Source organism: Hibiscus syriacus, unplaced genomic scaffold (genome assembly GCF_006381635.1).
Source record: "Hibiscus syriacus cultivar Baekdansim isolate YM2019G1 unplaced genomic scaffold, ASM638163v2 tig00003480_pilon, whole genome shotgun sequence".
Classification (NCBI taxonomy): Eukaryota; Viridiplantae; Streptophyta; class Magnoliopsida; order Malvales; family Malvaceae; genus Hibiscus; species Hibiscus syriacus.
In genome coordinates, this window is record NW_024061973.1 from 68,304 (window position 1) to 85,027 (window position 16,724).

General features: G+C 34.9%; 2 protein-coding genes and 1 long non-coding RNA gene across 3 annotated transcripts in view; 2 read left to right on the forward strand and 1 right to left on the reverse strand.

The window, feature by feature from the left end:
• LOC120177924 overlaps positions 1-8,071 on the forward strand; it is a 31,733-nt gene extending 23,662 nt beyond the window's left edge. The window contains exon 5 of the long non-coding RNA XR_005521484.1: positions 7,973-8,071. This is a non-coding gene — a long non-coding RNA (uncharacterized LOC120177924). The remainder of the gene's footprint in view (positions 1-7,972) is intronic.
• LOC120177907 (probable choline kinase 1) lies at positions 7,284-9,482 on the reverse strand. Its single transcript, XM_039183894.1, has 5 exons — positions 9,349-9,482; positions 8,572-8,924; positions 7,976-8,097; positions 7,703-7,898; positions 7,284-7,427 (listed from the first exon to the last, which is right to left on the reverse strand). Exons 2-5 carry the CDS (start codon positions 8,920-8,922, stop codon positions 7,299-7,301), a joined length of 798 nt encoding a protein of 265 aa, XP_039039825.1. The 5' UTR covers positions 8,923-8,924; positions 9,349-9,482; the 3' UTR covers positions 7,284-7,298.
• A 1,429-nt stretch (positions 9,483-10,911) lies between these two features.
• Positions 10,912-13,738, forward strand: LOC120177954. The gene is made up of 4 exons (XM_039183933.1): positions 10,912-11,148; positions 11,272-11,546; positions 11,645-12,197; positions 12,404-13,738. Exons 1-4 carry the CDS (start codon positions 10,912-10,914, stop codon positions 13,736-13,738), a joined length of 2,400 nt encoding a protein of 799 aa, XP_039039864.1.
• Positions 13,739-16,724: the final 2,986 nt, after the last annotated feature.

Sequence of the window (16,724 nt, forward strand, 5' to 3'; positions counted from 1 at the left end):
TCACTGGAAAACATGTCTCTAAACAGATCCTTATGTATGGTTTTTAAAGAAACCTAGAAGCATTTCCACCTCACCAGGTTCAAGTGAAGCAACTTTATTCCTTCCAACCCATACTAGATTCCATTTTCAGCATTCATCAAGAACATACTTTTGGATACTCGAAGGTGGCTCATTGACATAAGTTTCAAAAAACCTTACAGATCCTTTCTGTCAATTTGGCACTTCCTGTACATGTTTATAAACAGTTCAACTTTGTTCTTGGATTCCAAGGAGGCCATCATTTCTTTGTCAATGGAAAAGCATCAGCACATGGAGGAAACAGAATAAGAGAAATTCTGTTCGTAATTGGCAGAATTATATAGCCCTTTTCAGTGTCATAGCATCTTCTGGAAGTGTTCTTTGAGTTATCTGATCTGGTTGGACAGAACCAATCATTGAATTTAGAAGATGAATTTGCCAATAGCATCTTCTGGAAGTGTTCTTTGAGTTATCTGATCTGGTTGGACAGAACCAATCATTGAGTTTAGAAGATGAATTTGCCAATAGCATCTTCTGGAAGTGTTCTTTGAGTTATCTGATCTGGTTTGGTAGGAACTACAGAACCGATCATTGGAATTGAAAGATGAACTGCATGATCATCTTCATTAAGAAGCTTCTTTTCAAGCTTCCTCTGCTTCTTCCTTTTCCACAAATCATAGCCCAAGTTTTGCCTTTGCTTGTAATTGGGATCATTGCATAATGGCTTCCTATCTTCTACCATAAGAAGTACGTCAGTAACCTTAGCCATTTGATCAGCACATATAAAATCTGTCAATTCTGCAATTGATGAATCTGAACCACATCTCTCCATGGTTATTGAAGTTTCAGCCTCTGAGAATCCCATTTTTGTCAAGTATAACAGTTTACTCTCCTCATCAGAATCAGAATTCAGGATTTCCTCGGTATCAGAAGAACTATCAATATCTGTGAAATCATCCTAAAAGATCGCTTCATAATCAGATGATTTGTTATCAGAATCAACATGTTGCATAGGTGTGGATTTTTGATGAGCCTGTACCACTGTATATGTAGCCTTGCCAATGCATCAGATTACTATTTGCGAAATTGGTTTTTCTCCCACAGAAAAGTATATTTCAGAGATGGCCTTCACTAAAAGATGATAAGCCACTGTGTCAGCCTGGAACGAATTACCAAGCTATTTTTACTGCTCTGTTTGACTAAATCCCTCCAGATACAGAAAATGGTCACCTCATTCAGAAGACACATATCTCAGACGTTTCTGTCAGAATGATTGAGTACTTCTTAAATTTGTGACAATATGAAGAGAATTCTTGTTACTTGATAACATTATTGTTTAGTGACACCAAAATGAGAGTATTCAAGATAAATAGATTTGGGGCACGAATAAAGCTACAAGTCCCTACAACAGTTCATTGTCAAAATTGGACCTCGTGGGGATCATGACATTCCAGTCAAACAAACATTGAGAGTGAATCAGACAGATCTAGAGGGACATCTTGAGGGCCCGTTTCAACCAGAAATAGAATATTGGGGCATTTTGAAGGCTCACAGCAATATGAATATTTGGGCATTCTTGGAGGCTCATCTCAACAAGAAGTAATGTTGAGCACACTTTTAACATCTGTATCAGCAAATGTTGAGGCATTTTAAAGGTTCTTTCAGACAGATCCATGTGGGGCATTTTGAAGGCTCAAATTAACAAGAAGCGAATGTTGTGGCATGCTGAAAACCCCTTTCAATTAGAATCAGGAATATTGAAGTATTCTGAATATTTATATCAGCAAAATGCCGGGGTATGCTGGAAGCCCCTTTCAATCAGAATCAGGACTGTTGATGCATTTTGGACACTTGTATTAGCCAATGTTGGGGCATGCTGAAGGCCCATATCATCCTGTGTCGAGATCATTGACTTGAACAAATATTTCTAATGAGACATAAAGATATGAATAATGAAAATGATGAAACAGTGACAGTTGAGCTGACTACACATAATTGCTTCGTTCATCAGGTAGTTGCATTAGGGTCCTGTTGTTGAACAAATATTTATTCAGCAAGTATGGTTTCAAATACCAATCTTCTTAAAACCATGTGTCACATGATAGCGCGATCTTTGTTAAGCTACATCACAGTTGCATGAATAAAAATGATCCCTTGGAGACTACTCAATCCAGGGTTCAGTTCCTCAAGATCTCAGCTTTGAATTTTGCATTCTCTGTATCAGTGATAATTGAAAATATTTCTTTGAGGTTCCTGACAGTTAGTTTCAACCATACTGTTGGGATTATGAAGCTGTTTTTCACATCAGTTTTTTTTTACTTGATGACATTGGAAAGGGAGACTCGACTCACTTACATTACTGTTATTCCCGCTATTATTGGGGTTATCATTGCCAGTCAGGCTGAACTGAATTTTTATCTATTTTGGGTTTTATCATGTACGTTTCATCCCCAGCAGCAAGAAATCCACGGATATCTTTCTGTACATGGATCCTATAGGAAGTGTTTCTACTTTCTACAATGCTCATTACAGAAGAAAACATGATCAGTATTACACTTGCCCTTGCCCGAGATGATATCGAGATCAATTAGTTTTTCCTATTCGATTCGACACCAGCACATTTGGCGAATTTGACCAACTTTTTGGTCATACCAGTATTTCACTTGTATTCCCATTGAGTTTTGTTCTCAAGTGGTCTTGTGACATCATACAAAAACTTTGAACACCATGCAAAGAGCTTCATTGACCAGCAATTCGAGCAGAAGCCACAGGAGATGAAGAATGTGTTGTCAAATGTTTTATGAACCAGTGATTATGGTGTTGAACCAATGTTGTTATCATATGGTTTTTCTTTATTGATACAAGATGAAGTCTGTCTTCTTCAACCTCAAGATTAGAAATGAGATATGATGAAGATTTCTTTCCACAGAAGGAGAGCTGAAATTTTAAACAAGAAACTAGTAGTGCCAACTAAGGTTGAACTACATGTTGTTGTTAAACATCTCGACATGATATGATCCAAGTTGTCTTATTCGAGATCTGATTATATATGGAGACATGAAAGGAATTGAAATAAATCTTCCTTGTGATATGTTTCAAGAGTTAAATTAGAACATACTCTACTCTCCTAATTAATCCCTGTTGAGTCAGACATATCTACATCTACGCTCTTCAAAGATGATAGATTCTCTTTTCAAAGATGATAGATTCCCTTTTTAAAGATGACAGATTCTCTTTTCAAAGATGAAAGCTTGATCGGATTTCTGCACAACTCCAAGCAAAGAAAGTTGGTTTTATCCAAGACAAAATGGGACATCAAGGTCATAATTCTGACTACGACAAGAGTTCCACAAATGAAACAATTCTTCTAAGACTTTCATGAAGCAAAGAAGACATAAAGATACAAGTTGATCAGATGGTTCTTCAGAAATGCAAGCTTGATAGCATAAGTTGCTACACTGATATCCAGAGGTGACCCTGGCAATAAATGATGAAGTGGAGGAAAACCGAGTTCACCATTTTGAAGTTAAACAAAGATTGCATCAACATTCATGCATCATATTTAGACATTTGCAAAATAGGAGCATTTTCATTCATTTTATCCATGTTGAATATTTGACAGGAATTTCAAAGATTTTAGCAAAGTTCAAATCCATCATTCGATGGATCAGCATTTCCAGAGAAAGTTCATAATGAGAAGAACTCATCTGAAGAAGGAAGAAGAAGTTCATAATGAGAAGAACTTGTTCAACCTTTTGCTTGAATCCATCATTTGGTGGATCATCTTTTCCAGAGAAAGTTCATAATGAGAAGAACTCATCTGAAGAAGGAAGAAGAAGTTCATAATGAGAAGAACTTGTTCAACCTTTTGCTTGAATTCATCACTTGATGGATCAACATTTCCAGAGAAAGTTCATAATGAGAAGAACTCATCTGAAGAAGGAAGAAGAAGTTCATAATGAGAAGAACTTGTTCAACCTTTTACCTGAACCCATCATTTGGTGGATCATCTTTTCCAGAGAAAGTTCATAATGAGAAGAACTCATCTGAAGAAGGAAGAAGAAGTTCATAATGAGAAGAACTTGTTCAACCTTTTGCTTGAATCCATCATTTGGTGGATCATCTTTTCCAGAGAAAGTTCATAATGAGAAGAACTCATCTGAAGAAGGAAGAAGAAGTTCATAATGAGAAGAATTTGTTCAACCTTTTACCTGAACCCATCATTTGGTGGATCATCTTTTCCAGAGAAAGTTCATAATGAGAAGAACTCATCTGAAGAAGGAAGAAGAAGTTCATAATGAGAAGAACTTGTTCAACCTTTTGCTTGAATCCATCATTTGGTGGATCATCTTTTCCAGAGAAAGTTCATAATGAGAAGAACTCATCTGAAGAAGGAAGAAGAAGTTCATAATGAGAAGAATTTGTTCAACCTTTTACCTGAACCCATCATTTGGTGGATCATCTTTTCCAGAAAAAGTTCATAATGAGAAGAACTCATCTGAAGAAGGAAGAAGAAGTTCATAATGAGAAGAATTTGTTCAACCTTTTACCTGAATCCATCATTTGGTGGATCATATTTTCCAGAGAAAGTTCATAATGAGAAGAACTCATCTGAAGAAGGAAGAAGAAGTTCATAATGAGAAGAACTTGTTCAACTTTTTTGTTTAAATTCATCATTTGATGGATCAACATGGCCAAAGAAAGTTCATGAATGAGAAGAACTCATCTGAAGAAGGAAGAAGAAGTTCATAATGAGAAGAGCTTGTTCAACCTTTGTTTGATATCATCTGAAGAAAGAAGAGAAAGTTCATAATGAGAAGAACTCATCAAGAGTTTATTCAACCTTTTGAATGACTCTATCACAGAAAGGAGGTCATCATCATCCCCAGCAGAGAGTTCATAATAAGAAGAACTTATTTGGAGAAAAAGAAGAATTTAGTCAATATCTCCATCATGATCAAAGTAAAGTCAAATGGATAAAAATTTTATTATCTTTTTATCTTTGCCCTATTCTTGTTAACACAAGAATGAGCAAAGAGGGGCAGCTGAAGATACTAAATTTTTATCCATATTATTATTATTATTATTATTATTATTATTATTATTATTATTATTATTATTATTATTATTATTATTATTATCATTATTAATATTATTATTATTATTATTATTTTTATTATTAAATATATTAAATACAAACCAGTTACAATTAAACCGGCTCAGTTACAAACCAACTGAAACCGGTCCAAATCCAACCGGAAACCCTAAATATTTGGGTTTCCAGTTAGGGTTCCCTAACCCTAAATCTAGCCAGCCGCCAGCCGCCATCTTCAATCTCAACCGTTGGATCTGGTTTGATCCAACGGTCCATCATTTGCCAGAGGAAACCCTAGGGTATCTATACCCTAGGGACACGTCCACCGCCGCCGCTGCTGCTTCCAGAAGCCCTCACCGCCTCCGCCGCTGCCACATCCCGAATGAAGGCTCCAGAAGATCAACGACGGCCGTCCACGCCAAGGCTACGGGGTGAGTCACCACTGGTAGTCCGGTGACTCACCAAAGCCCCCTCTTCGGACCAGTCCGATGACCGCACCGGTGGTGGCTATAAAAGCCACCACCCACCTGCAAGACAAAAAGGATCCACAGACGGCAGAGAACGAAAAAACAGAACAAAAAAAAAATAGAGGAGGAAAAGAACACAAACGAACAGCAACCAACAACCAGAAAAAAAAATAGAAAACAAAGAAAGAAGAAAAGAAACTTACCCTTGGAGCCTTGACCACCGTCGGAAGCACTAAACATCGCCGGAGAACAGAAAATACCGAAGGTATTTTCGTAGATTTACTCCGATTAGGAGTCTTTTATGGAAAACAAAGACCGGAATCGGTCTTAGGGCATTTAGATCTACGTTTTGGGGGTATTTTTTGTGAATTCCGACCACCGTTACGGTGGCCGGCGGCGGTGGCCGGCGGCGGAATACGGTGGCCCATGGCCGCCAGTTTCCCTCCGGCGAAGGAAACTAGAGAGAAACCAGAGAGAACTCTGGTTCTCTCGTCTTGAGAAAGAAAGAAATGAGGCAAATGAGAAGCTTGGCCCTTCGGGCCAGGCATTCAGGGTTATAAACCCTCATCCGTGCGACGTCGTTTAAGGGGGAGGGTATCTGTGTAATTTCCATCATGGGTAAACCCTTTCCGCAGTCACTCCTAGTTTGTAAAATTACAAATTAGTCATTAAAAGCAAGTTTTAATTCTTTTAATCATATCATTCAATTTTATTTTATTACATTTTAGTCATTATCAGTTTATATATATATTTAGGGTAAATAATTGATTTAGTACCTTATAATTTTATTAACGTTTATTTTAATCCGATTAATTAAATAAGGCTAAATTACATTTAGCACTTAAAGTTTTATTTATTCGAGATAGAGCCTTTAAACTTTGATAAATTTTATTTTAATCACTGATTAATTAATTAAGGATTAATTACACTATTAGTAATTTTATTTTATGATGATTCAGGTTATGTTCATAATTTTACATTTATTATTTTATTTATTTTTAATCATTGTTTAGTTATGTTTTAACTTAATTTTTATTATTCTAATATATTTTCAATCATTACTTTAATTATTGTTTTACTATATTATAAATATATACATTATTTATTTAACAATGTTTATTTATTTTCCATATCGAAGAAAAGGACAGTCTTAATACAACTGGATGTTCTATTCTGATATTTTAAAATTAAAAATTAAACAATATTATATAAATTCATACTTATCAATATCAAAGAAAAGAACTGTCTTAAGGCACCTAGAAGTTCTTTTCGGATATTTTTAAATAAATAAATATTTTTTATAATTTTGAAAGAATAGAATTATAAATTAAATATATTTTTGAATTTTTAAAATTTTAATAATAGAGACAATTTATAATTAAAAAGTACCAATTTTGGGCGTTATAGGGGTGCTAATCCTTCCCTAAACGTAACCGACCACGAATCCCTTTTTATTATTAAAAAGAATGGTTAAAACGCAGATCAGTTTATCTTTTAATTGATGTTTTCTTAAAAACTCTTTTAAAAGATATTTTTTAGGTATTCAACCTACCTGACCCAAAAGGCTGATGGCGACTCCCAAATTATTTTCAAAATTATTTATTAACATTAATTTCCCCGCCAAATAAATATTTCGTGCCCGGACGAAAAACGGTTACGACAATTCGACTCAAACCTGCATGATGTTTTCGAAACCAATTAAAAAGATGTTTCTAAAATTACAAGTTACCAGGGTATATGCGGTAGTCCAAAATATGGGGTGTCTCGGAATGATAATTAGTGGCCATCTCGCAGAAGTGATTTGCAAGGTCATAAGCGACAGGATTGTAACTTGCATACTCGTAGTCCTGCGAAAAGGAAGTAATGAATTCCATGTAACATTCATAATTAATTCTGATTTGGCTGACCATTAGTTTACTCCAAGAGCACGCAGATGAAACAGTTTTAGTCAAATAAAACAACTTTTGTATATGCAGATTGGAGAAATATAGTTGCAAATGCGTGTTTAACTAATTTTTCAAGGGAAGATTAAGCTAAAGAAAATGCTAGAGCAGAGTCTAGAACTGAAAGCACTGTATAGAAGCAATAATTGCGACTAATGTTAACGGAACCGGAAACTTACGATTAGGGTAATTGCTCTCGTCTCTTCATCCATCATTATGTTACCATATTGCAAATCATTGTGACAAAACCCAATCTCTTGATAACTCTGTGTTAACTCTTTCTCGAGGATGCTTATTTCCTCTCCGAGAACATCCAAGCCGAATTCTTCAGCAGTTCCCTGGGAACAGATCTTCTTTGCCTGACTAAGCCAAGTCCTGTAAGAAGCAAAAAGGGATAAGATCCTTTCGAGCCGAAAGATAAAAGAACTGATATCACAAATGCATATTAGTACCTCAATCGCTCCCAGAGAAATACATTCTTCGGACCAGGCATGTCAAGATCGTGGAACTCTCTCAATTTAGCTGCTATAAGGGAAGATATTTCTGGGTCCCGGAGATCAGCTGCAGAAAGTGTCTGGTAAATCAATAAGATAATGTTAAGGGGCAACACCAGAAATAAGATAAAAGATGGGTGCCTGAAACAAAACCGCCAAAAATTCATTACTTGATCTACTAGCATCAGCCTGATAAAATGGGTTATCAGGGTTGACCATGTATTTATGAATAAAAATCTAAGCAAATTGATAGTTGATGTCAAAAGAAAACTTGTAGATCATTTGCAAATTGAGGAGGAAGAAGACCGACATTAAGTAACCATTAGATGGCACCAAGAACTTCCTTTCCTACAGGTACTCGTTTAGATGACCCTGATCTAGTCTTCTTCTAATGGCTCCAGAGCAATAATCAACATTCGGAAATCATTAAGCAAGGAAAGAATTGAGTTGCAATTGAACATCATCCGTAAATTGCAGTTAAGATATAGTTATTCTAACACATAATGTAACATTGTGCGAATTAGACATCAAGGATGAAAGAAAATTATATATACCCTGGCATGAATGAACTCCTCGATCCTTCCATCCGAAAACCGCCCAAGAAGCCTAGGTCCTTGACCATGCTTGGACATGCACTCAAAGGTCCTAATCTCATCATCCCTATCGAAAAACACTTCGACACCTTCACCGTAAATCCGGACCAACACTTTGTGATGAAGATCACCATGATTTGTAGGCCAGTTTATCTGAAAGACCTCATTAGTCATTGCTCCCTTCAGTGGAATTACATCGAATTCTTCTATATCTTGTATCGCATCTCCCCATCCGGCTGCCACTTCTTTCAAAACTTTCTTTAGTTCTTCTGGTGCAGAACTATGAATGAACCCGTTTTTCTTTATAGCCATTTCTGTACCAAAACCCCACAAAAGATTAATTCGAACACAACGTGATTACATGATACCAACATACAAATGAATGTTTAAAAATCTGCATAATACTATGTGATCATCTCAAAGCTTATATAAATATGAAATCCTATTATCACAAAAACAAAATCCAACCGGATGAACATGCTCTCAAGTCTCAAGTCTATCTGAGAGAGAGCTTCATAAAACTGAGATAACTGACAATTCCATGCATGTACCAAAAACACTTGAAATCAAAGAATCCATTTGATGAAAACCTATTAGATTTCAGTAAAACAAACACCATGCATGTAATAAAAAGTGGATAATCAAACAGCCCATTTCAGAACAAACCATTCCAAAAATATAAAAAAAACAGCACATAACACTGAATTCAACCAGAAAAACAACACTAAAAGCACTCACCCGAAGGAGATGATTTCAAGTAAAGTTGAAAGCAGGCACATAAAAGCTTTTCTCGTTTTGGAGTATTTAAGCTTTAAGCACAAATACTTTTTCCTGAAGAAAACAAAAGGTGAAGAATTTGAGAATTCAAAGAGGAGAAATAGAAAGGTTAAACAAGTGAAAACTGTGTTTGATTTGTTCGGTTTATTTAAAAGGGTAAATAACAAAGAGTTAGTTAACTTGCTCTTTGACGAATGGAAGGTCAGCTCTGCTCAATGATTCAATCAATAACATTTGTTTCTCTCATTTTTCCTCTAAGGCGAATTTTCATTTTTTTATTTATAAATAAAATATAAATAATTATTTTAAAATATTTTAAAATTAATAAATATGATTCATTAAATTTATGGATGACGTGATTAGCTAAATCCATGAAATAATTCTTCAGTTTTGAGGGTGTCATTGGGATGGAAATATATATGTTAAATAATAACTATAGTTATAGTTATGTCTTAGTTAAGAGGCTATCAGAAAGATAATATTATCAGTCTATATATACATAATTATGTGATATTAGGTTAATAAAACTTTTTTTACGAGTTATAAGCTAACGAGTCTTTTTATATAAATAAATGAGACGTTTATTATTATTTATAAAAAATATTTTTAATTGATCGATTGATATTTTATAATATACATATAAAGCTAGCAATAAATTATATATTTGTTATAATAAAAAATTAGATTTTAATATAACTAAACGTGAATTTTGGACTTTCTAAGCGCCAGAGGTTATACGTTATAATGTGAATTCTGATTGGTTGGTTCTTCAATCTTTTCAACCTGTTTAAGTCAAAGCATTCTCGCCAATAATATCTCGACAGCTGTAGTATTGATTTGGATAACTTCCTATAGCGTTGTTGTTATTGACTCAAGGACATAGAATATCAGTAAAGTATGGATAAATTACATCACATGTCATTGAACTTTAGGTAGTGAAATATTTATACCATTGAACTTTTAATTTTTCATATTATAGCATTAAATTTTGATTTTAACTCTAATTATATTGTTTGGTCATTAAAATTCAAACGGTAAGATGATATGGACCAAACAACATCATTTTGGTGCCATTATTGATGCCTAAAATAATATCGTTCTTTTTACTGCAAAAACGATAGCAAAACGTTCGCATTTTACTCTTATTTCTTCTATGATGAAAAGTTAAAAATGGAAGGATAGAAAACTATTTTTCTTTCCATTAGTGTGCTTGGTAGAAAGGATGAAAAATTTGGAAGAAAATGTAATTTACTTTCCATTCGTTGATTGGTAGAGATGGAAAATTAGAAGAAAAAACTAAGTTAAAAAAATACATATTTTGAACTCTCTCATATTTTCTTTCATATTTTCCTTCTAAAATTTAATGTTTTTTTAATAATGGCGCACGTTTACGGAGTTCTCTGGGAGCACGTTAGCAGGGCTAATGGAACTTGAGTTTTTCGTCGCCTCTCCAGCGTTCTTGTCTAGTTTTCTTCTGATTATTATTCTTCTGGTCTTCTTTATTCACTTCTCTTCACATTAGTAATGGACTGGCGCAAATTATTTGGGTGTAAAGCAAATCAGGAACTTTCTTATTTCCCTCCAAAATTAAACGATAAGGTTTCAATTATTCAACCTCCTCCAGAGGTCTTCGAGACAGGTACGACAGAATGGAAGTCAGCACTAGTTGGACAGTTTCTTGGGTCAGCCCCCAATTTTCTCTCTCTACAACGAGTTATTGATAATCTCTGGAATCAGGCTTCGAAGGGGTTTTCTGTTCAGGTCAGTCTTGCTGGGAACAATTTATATATATTTTCTTTCAACTCTGATTCTGCTAGGGATTAGGTCATTGAAAACGGACCATGGCATATTCTTAATAAGCCATTAATCCTCATAAAATGGAAGCCTAATCTACAAAAGCTTAACTTTGATTTATCTCGTCTTCCTCTTTGGATTCATCTGTTCAATGTTCCACTGGAATTATTTAATAGGGAAGGTCTTAGTTACATTGCTAGTGCTCTAGGAGTCCCCATTTCCATGGACTCTGTTACTGCTTCAAAAACTAGATTAGAATTTTCTAAGGTTTGCATTGAAGTAGGTGCTAAAGAGGAAATTCCAAAAACTGTTGAAGTGGTTATGGCTAATGGTCAGACCACTATCATCTTTGTTAAAGTTCCATGGTATCATTCTTCTGTAAAAGGTGTAATTCTTTTGGTCATACTGATAAAAACTGCTCTGTTAACACCTCTACTGCTCATTCTTCTACAAAATTTTGGAGGAAGAAATCTGTCATGATTGCTAACCAAGGGACTAACTCCTTTGAAGGAATTGAACCCTTACAGGAACCAGAGTCAGATCCTTCTCTTCCTAAGGAAAAATCTGAACATACTCGGAATTTTAATCCTTCTCCAAAGGTTTCAGATTATGAGTTACCAAACAATATTCTTTCTCCGGTACAAATTGCTTCATCTTCCAAGAGTGACCCAAATAACTTTTCTGGTGAAGAATCTTCTATCATTCCTCAACTCTCTCCTAATTTAGTGGAATCTGTTAAAGGGGTAACTACAACTCTTGAAATCCCTTCAAATGCTAAGGATAATGAATCTGTTCCTATCCTAAAAAGAGGTAGAGGTATGCCTCTAAAAGCTAAATCTAATACTATTTTAAAAGGATCAACAAATAGATTTGAAATCCTTAGCACCATTGATAAGAACCCTCCTTCTATTGAGATTCAAGTTAGGAAACCAAGACCTGCTGCCTCAGGGGTTGCTAATTTGATTAAAGAGCTTAAATTTAAAAAGAAAGAGCACACTGTTAAAGTTCAAAGTTCTGTAAATAGTGAACAAGGGGGTGATCCCATATATCCTTCTCAATGATCATTTGTTTTTGGAACATAAGAGGTTTAAATAATCCTAAAAAATATATTAAATTCCTCAATAGAGCCAAGCTTTTCAATGTTGACATTCTTTGTTTGTTGGAGACTCGTGTCAAGACTGAAAATTTTGCTAATATCTTTCACTCTAGATTTGGGGATTAGGGTGTGATTACCAACTATGACTCAGCTTCTAATGGCAGGATCTGGTTTCTCTGGAAGACAGGAATAAATATTTCCTTCTGTCATTCTACTTCTCAAAGCATCACTGTCAAATGCAATTTCAATAATGAGCAGTTTATCATCACAACTGTTTATGGGAACAATTATGGCCTTTCTAGGAGATTTATTTGGCATCACCTAAGAGATCTTAATATCTCTTTTGGCTCTTTTCCTTGGGTTCTAGGGGGAGATTTCAACATTTATCTTAACCCTAAGGAAAGCTTTGATTTTGAACTTTTAGGGCCTTATTACTTCTCTGATATGAAAGATTTCCATGATGTTTTATATGATCTTCAACTTTGTGACCATCCTTATTTGGGTCCTTCTTTTACTTGGAGTAATAAGAAAAAAGAAAATTATCTTGCTAGAAAACTAGAAAGAGTGCTTATTAATCCTCTTTGGTCCTCTTCCTTCCAAAAATCTTTTGTTGAATTCCTTGCTCCTGGACCTTCTAATCACTGTATGGCTCTTGTCTGGTTAAGTAAAGATATCCAAACTAATCATCCCAAACCTTTTAAATTTTTTAATTTCTGGGCCAACCATCAAAATTTCCTTACTGGAGTTCAAAAATCCTGGCAGCAGGCTACCCATGGAAACCCTATGCATATACTATTTCACAAATTAAAACGCCTGAAACCTTGTTTACAGTATTTAAACAAGGACTTCTACATTGATATCTCTGCTAGAGTTAAACTCAAAAAAGCCGAGCTTGAAAATATCCAAATCTCAACTCTTAGTGGCATTAGTCCTATTGAAAAAGAATTGAATGTTCAAAAGGAGATGTTTTCTATTGAAGAAGCTGAAAATCTATTTCTCAAACAGAAAGTTATAGTCAAATGGATCAAAGAGGGAGATAGATGCACCAATTTGTTCCATTCTGTCATTGCTAACAAACATAAAAGAGACACTATCAGAGTTATCATTAATGTACAAGGACAAAGATTGGAATCTTTTGATGATATGGCTATTGAAATCTTAGATTACTTTAAAGCTCAGCTTGGAACTGTTGATCCTGGTGTTCAAAAACCTGATCTCTTCTTCTTGAAAAATATGCTTAATGTCAATCTGTCCTCTGATGTTATTTCTGACTTAACCAAAATCATTACTTCTGAAGAGATAAAAGAAGCAATTTTCAACCAAGGGAATGAAAAATCTACTAGCCCTGATGGGTTCACTCCTATTTTCTTCAAGAAAACTTGGAATGTTGTTGGGGATGATGTTATAAATGCTATCAAATTTTTCTTCAAGGATTCTTACTTACTGCCTGCCTTCAACTAAACAATTATTTCATTGATTCCTAAGATTCCCAATCCTAGCAAAGTCAAGGATTTCAGGCCAATTTCCTGTTGCTCTGTAGTTTACAAAATTATCTCTAAAATCCTTGTCAAAAGAATGACTATGTTGTTGCCTGACATAATTTCACTAAACCAGACTGCTTTTGTCAGAGGAAGAACTATAATTGACAACACTCTTCTAGCTCAAGAACTTGTAAAAGGCTATGTGAGGAAGAATATCTCTCCAAAGTGTGCTCTTAAAATTGACCTTCAAAAAGCCTTTGATTCTTTTCATTGGGACTTTATTTCAGCTGTTCTAATTGCTATTGGTCTACCAAACATCTTCATAAGCTGGATTGAAGCTTGCTTCAAGGAAGCAATATATTCTATCTCTTTAAATGGTAGCTTAATAGGATACTTCAAAGGTCATAGGGGTATTCGTCAAGGAGACCCTTTATCTCCTATTTTATTTGTTCTTTCCATGAATATTCTTTCAAAGATCCTAAACATTAATGTTATTAGGGGTTTATTTGGATATCACCCAAAATGCAAAAATAAAAAATAAAAATAGACTCACTCATTTATCTTTTACTGACGATCTCTTAATTTTTTGCAAAGGAAACACTGATTCTGTTGTTGGTATCCTTACTGTTCTTAATCACTTTTATAGCTTGTCTGGTCTTAAGCTTAATGTTGATAAGACAAAACTGTTTGCTGCTGGTATTTCGATAGAAATCTTGAAGCTATTAAAGCATTCTCTGGGTTTAAACAAGGATTTTTGCCTGTAAGGTATTTAGGGGTACCCTTAGTCACTCGGAAACTGAATATTCAAGACTACCAACCGCTTATTGATAGCATTAAATATAAATTGCTTCTTTGGTCTGGAAAAATGCTCAGTTATGCTGGAAGATTTGAATTGATCAAATCTTTTCTGTTTAATATTTCAAACTATTGGTGCAGATAGTTCATGCTTCCTCAGTCTGTTATTAATAGAATTGACCAGCTATGTACACGTTTTCTTTGGAGGGGATTTGATCAAGCGGCTACTGGAGCTAGAATCAGTTGGAAAAATATTTGTTGTCCCAAATCTGAAGGTGGTATCAGTTTTAAAAATATCAAAATATAGAACAAGGCTTACATGATTCAGTTAATTCAGAATATTCTTGCTAGAGAAGGTTCACTTTGGGTTGCTTGGATTAAGTTGTATGTGATCAAGAACAAAGATTTTATTGACTTAAGTGAAAGTCCTACTCACAGCTGGGGTATCAAAAAACTGTTAAAGCTAAGGACAGAAGCCATTCCCATTCTCAATGCAGGTGTTTTGAAGACTAAGGAAATATGGGAAGAAATTAGAGAAAAGCATATCAAGGTCCCATGGCACAAAGTGGTTTGGTTTCCTCTCCATATTCCAAAAACAAGTATGATAACTTGGATGGCTATTCATGATAGACTTCCAACTCGTGCCCGACTATCTCGAATGAGAATTCAAACTGATGAGTTACGTGTCTTCTGTAAAGAGGAAATTCAAACTAGAAACCATTTGTTTACTGACTGCCACTTTGCTAAAGCTCTCTGGAACTCCATATTGCAGCGCACTCACTTGCGTAAACCCCACATGTCCTGGGAAACACAGCTTGATTGGTCTTGTAGAGAATGGAAAGGTAAATCCCTCATCTCCACTGTTTTGAGGATTGCATGGAATGCTTACATTTATTTCATTTGGGAAGAAAGGAATAGAAGAATCTTTCAAAATAGAAATAGAGAAATGGAGCAGCTTTTGAAGAACATCAAGGAGCAAGTTAGAATCCAGACTTGACGATGTTAATTCTATTCTCTGTAATTATTGGAGTATTGACTAATTTTTGTTCTAAATAACTGATATACTCCCTCTTGGGATGTTTCTTGTTTCCTGTAATGTTCATTTGGATAATAAAATTCAATTTATCCAAAAAAAAATTCAATGTTTTGTTTTACACAGGGGATGGAAAATAATCATGCATGTCATTTCCCCCTCACTTTTCTTTCTTATCGAGCACGTTCAAAAATTATTTTCTTCTTCAATCATTTTTCTTTCTTGCCAAACACACTCAAAATTTTCCACTCAACCAAGTAAGGGAATTGTCATGGAAATTCACGTTCTCAATAATTATCATAAAAATGGGTGGTAATACTTGATAAAGACCATGCAAAATTTCAATAAAATTGGTCAAGAGAAAGTTATTGAAGGGGAGAAAATAAGTATTTAATAGGAAATGTCATTTTTTACAGGTTTTATAGCATTGTGAGGCTCAAATCTTTTCTCCGATAAAAGATTTTGTAATCTCTTTATCCCAAAATTAAAGGGATCCGATGAAATGATCTTCCCCTTTATCATTTTGATATGGTTTCATTGCCTTTCTTTAGTTGATTTTTGCTGATTTTGTTCATGCCTCTTTTAGGAAAATGCTTCCTTTACTTCCAATGAATTTGGGTTGCCTTTTGTGTTCATTTTTGTTTCCATTCTTGGTTCAATTTGATTGTGCTTGATTTTTGCCGTGATTTTGGGTTGTTTTGCTCTCAGTTTGCTGGCAAAGATTGCTTGAAATGGCCCTAAAAGTTACTGTTCAACATGTTAAGATTGTTTGGTCAACGTATGACAGTGGTTTCATCGGTGCGTGGTCTTCATGCGCCGTTTTATCGGTCGTCGGTGGTGGCCTTTGAGCTTCTGGAACATTCTAATATGATCATGGCCGTTTGATTAGCTGCAGATCTAACGACACATATCTAACTGTGCAACTTTGTCTCCTTTAGGGTGTGTTTGGTTGAGGGAATATGAGATTCCCATGGGAATGGAATCCACATTCCCCTGTTTGGTTGGCCGGGAATGTTATTCCCGATAATCTTACATTACCAATAGTGGATTTTTTGGGGTATATTACCTGGAATGTCATTACCTCCTTTTCCTTAGGTATTGTTGGATTACCTGCAATTTGGACTAAAATGCCCTTATA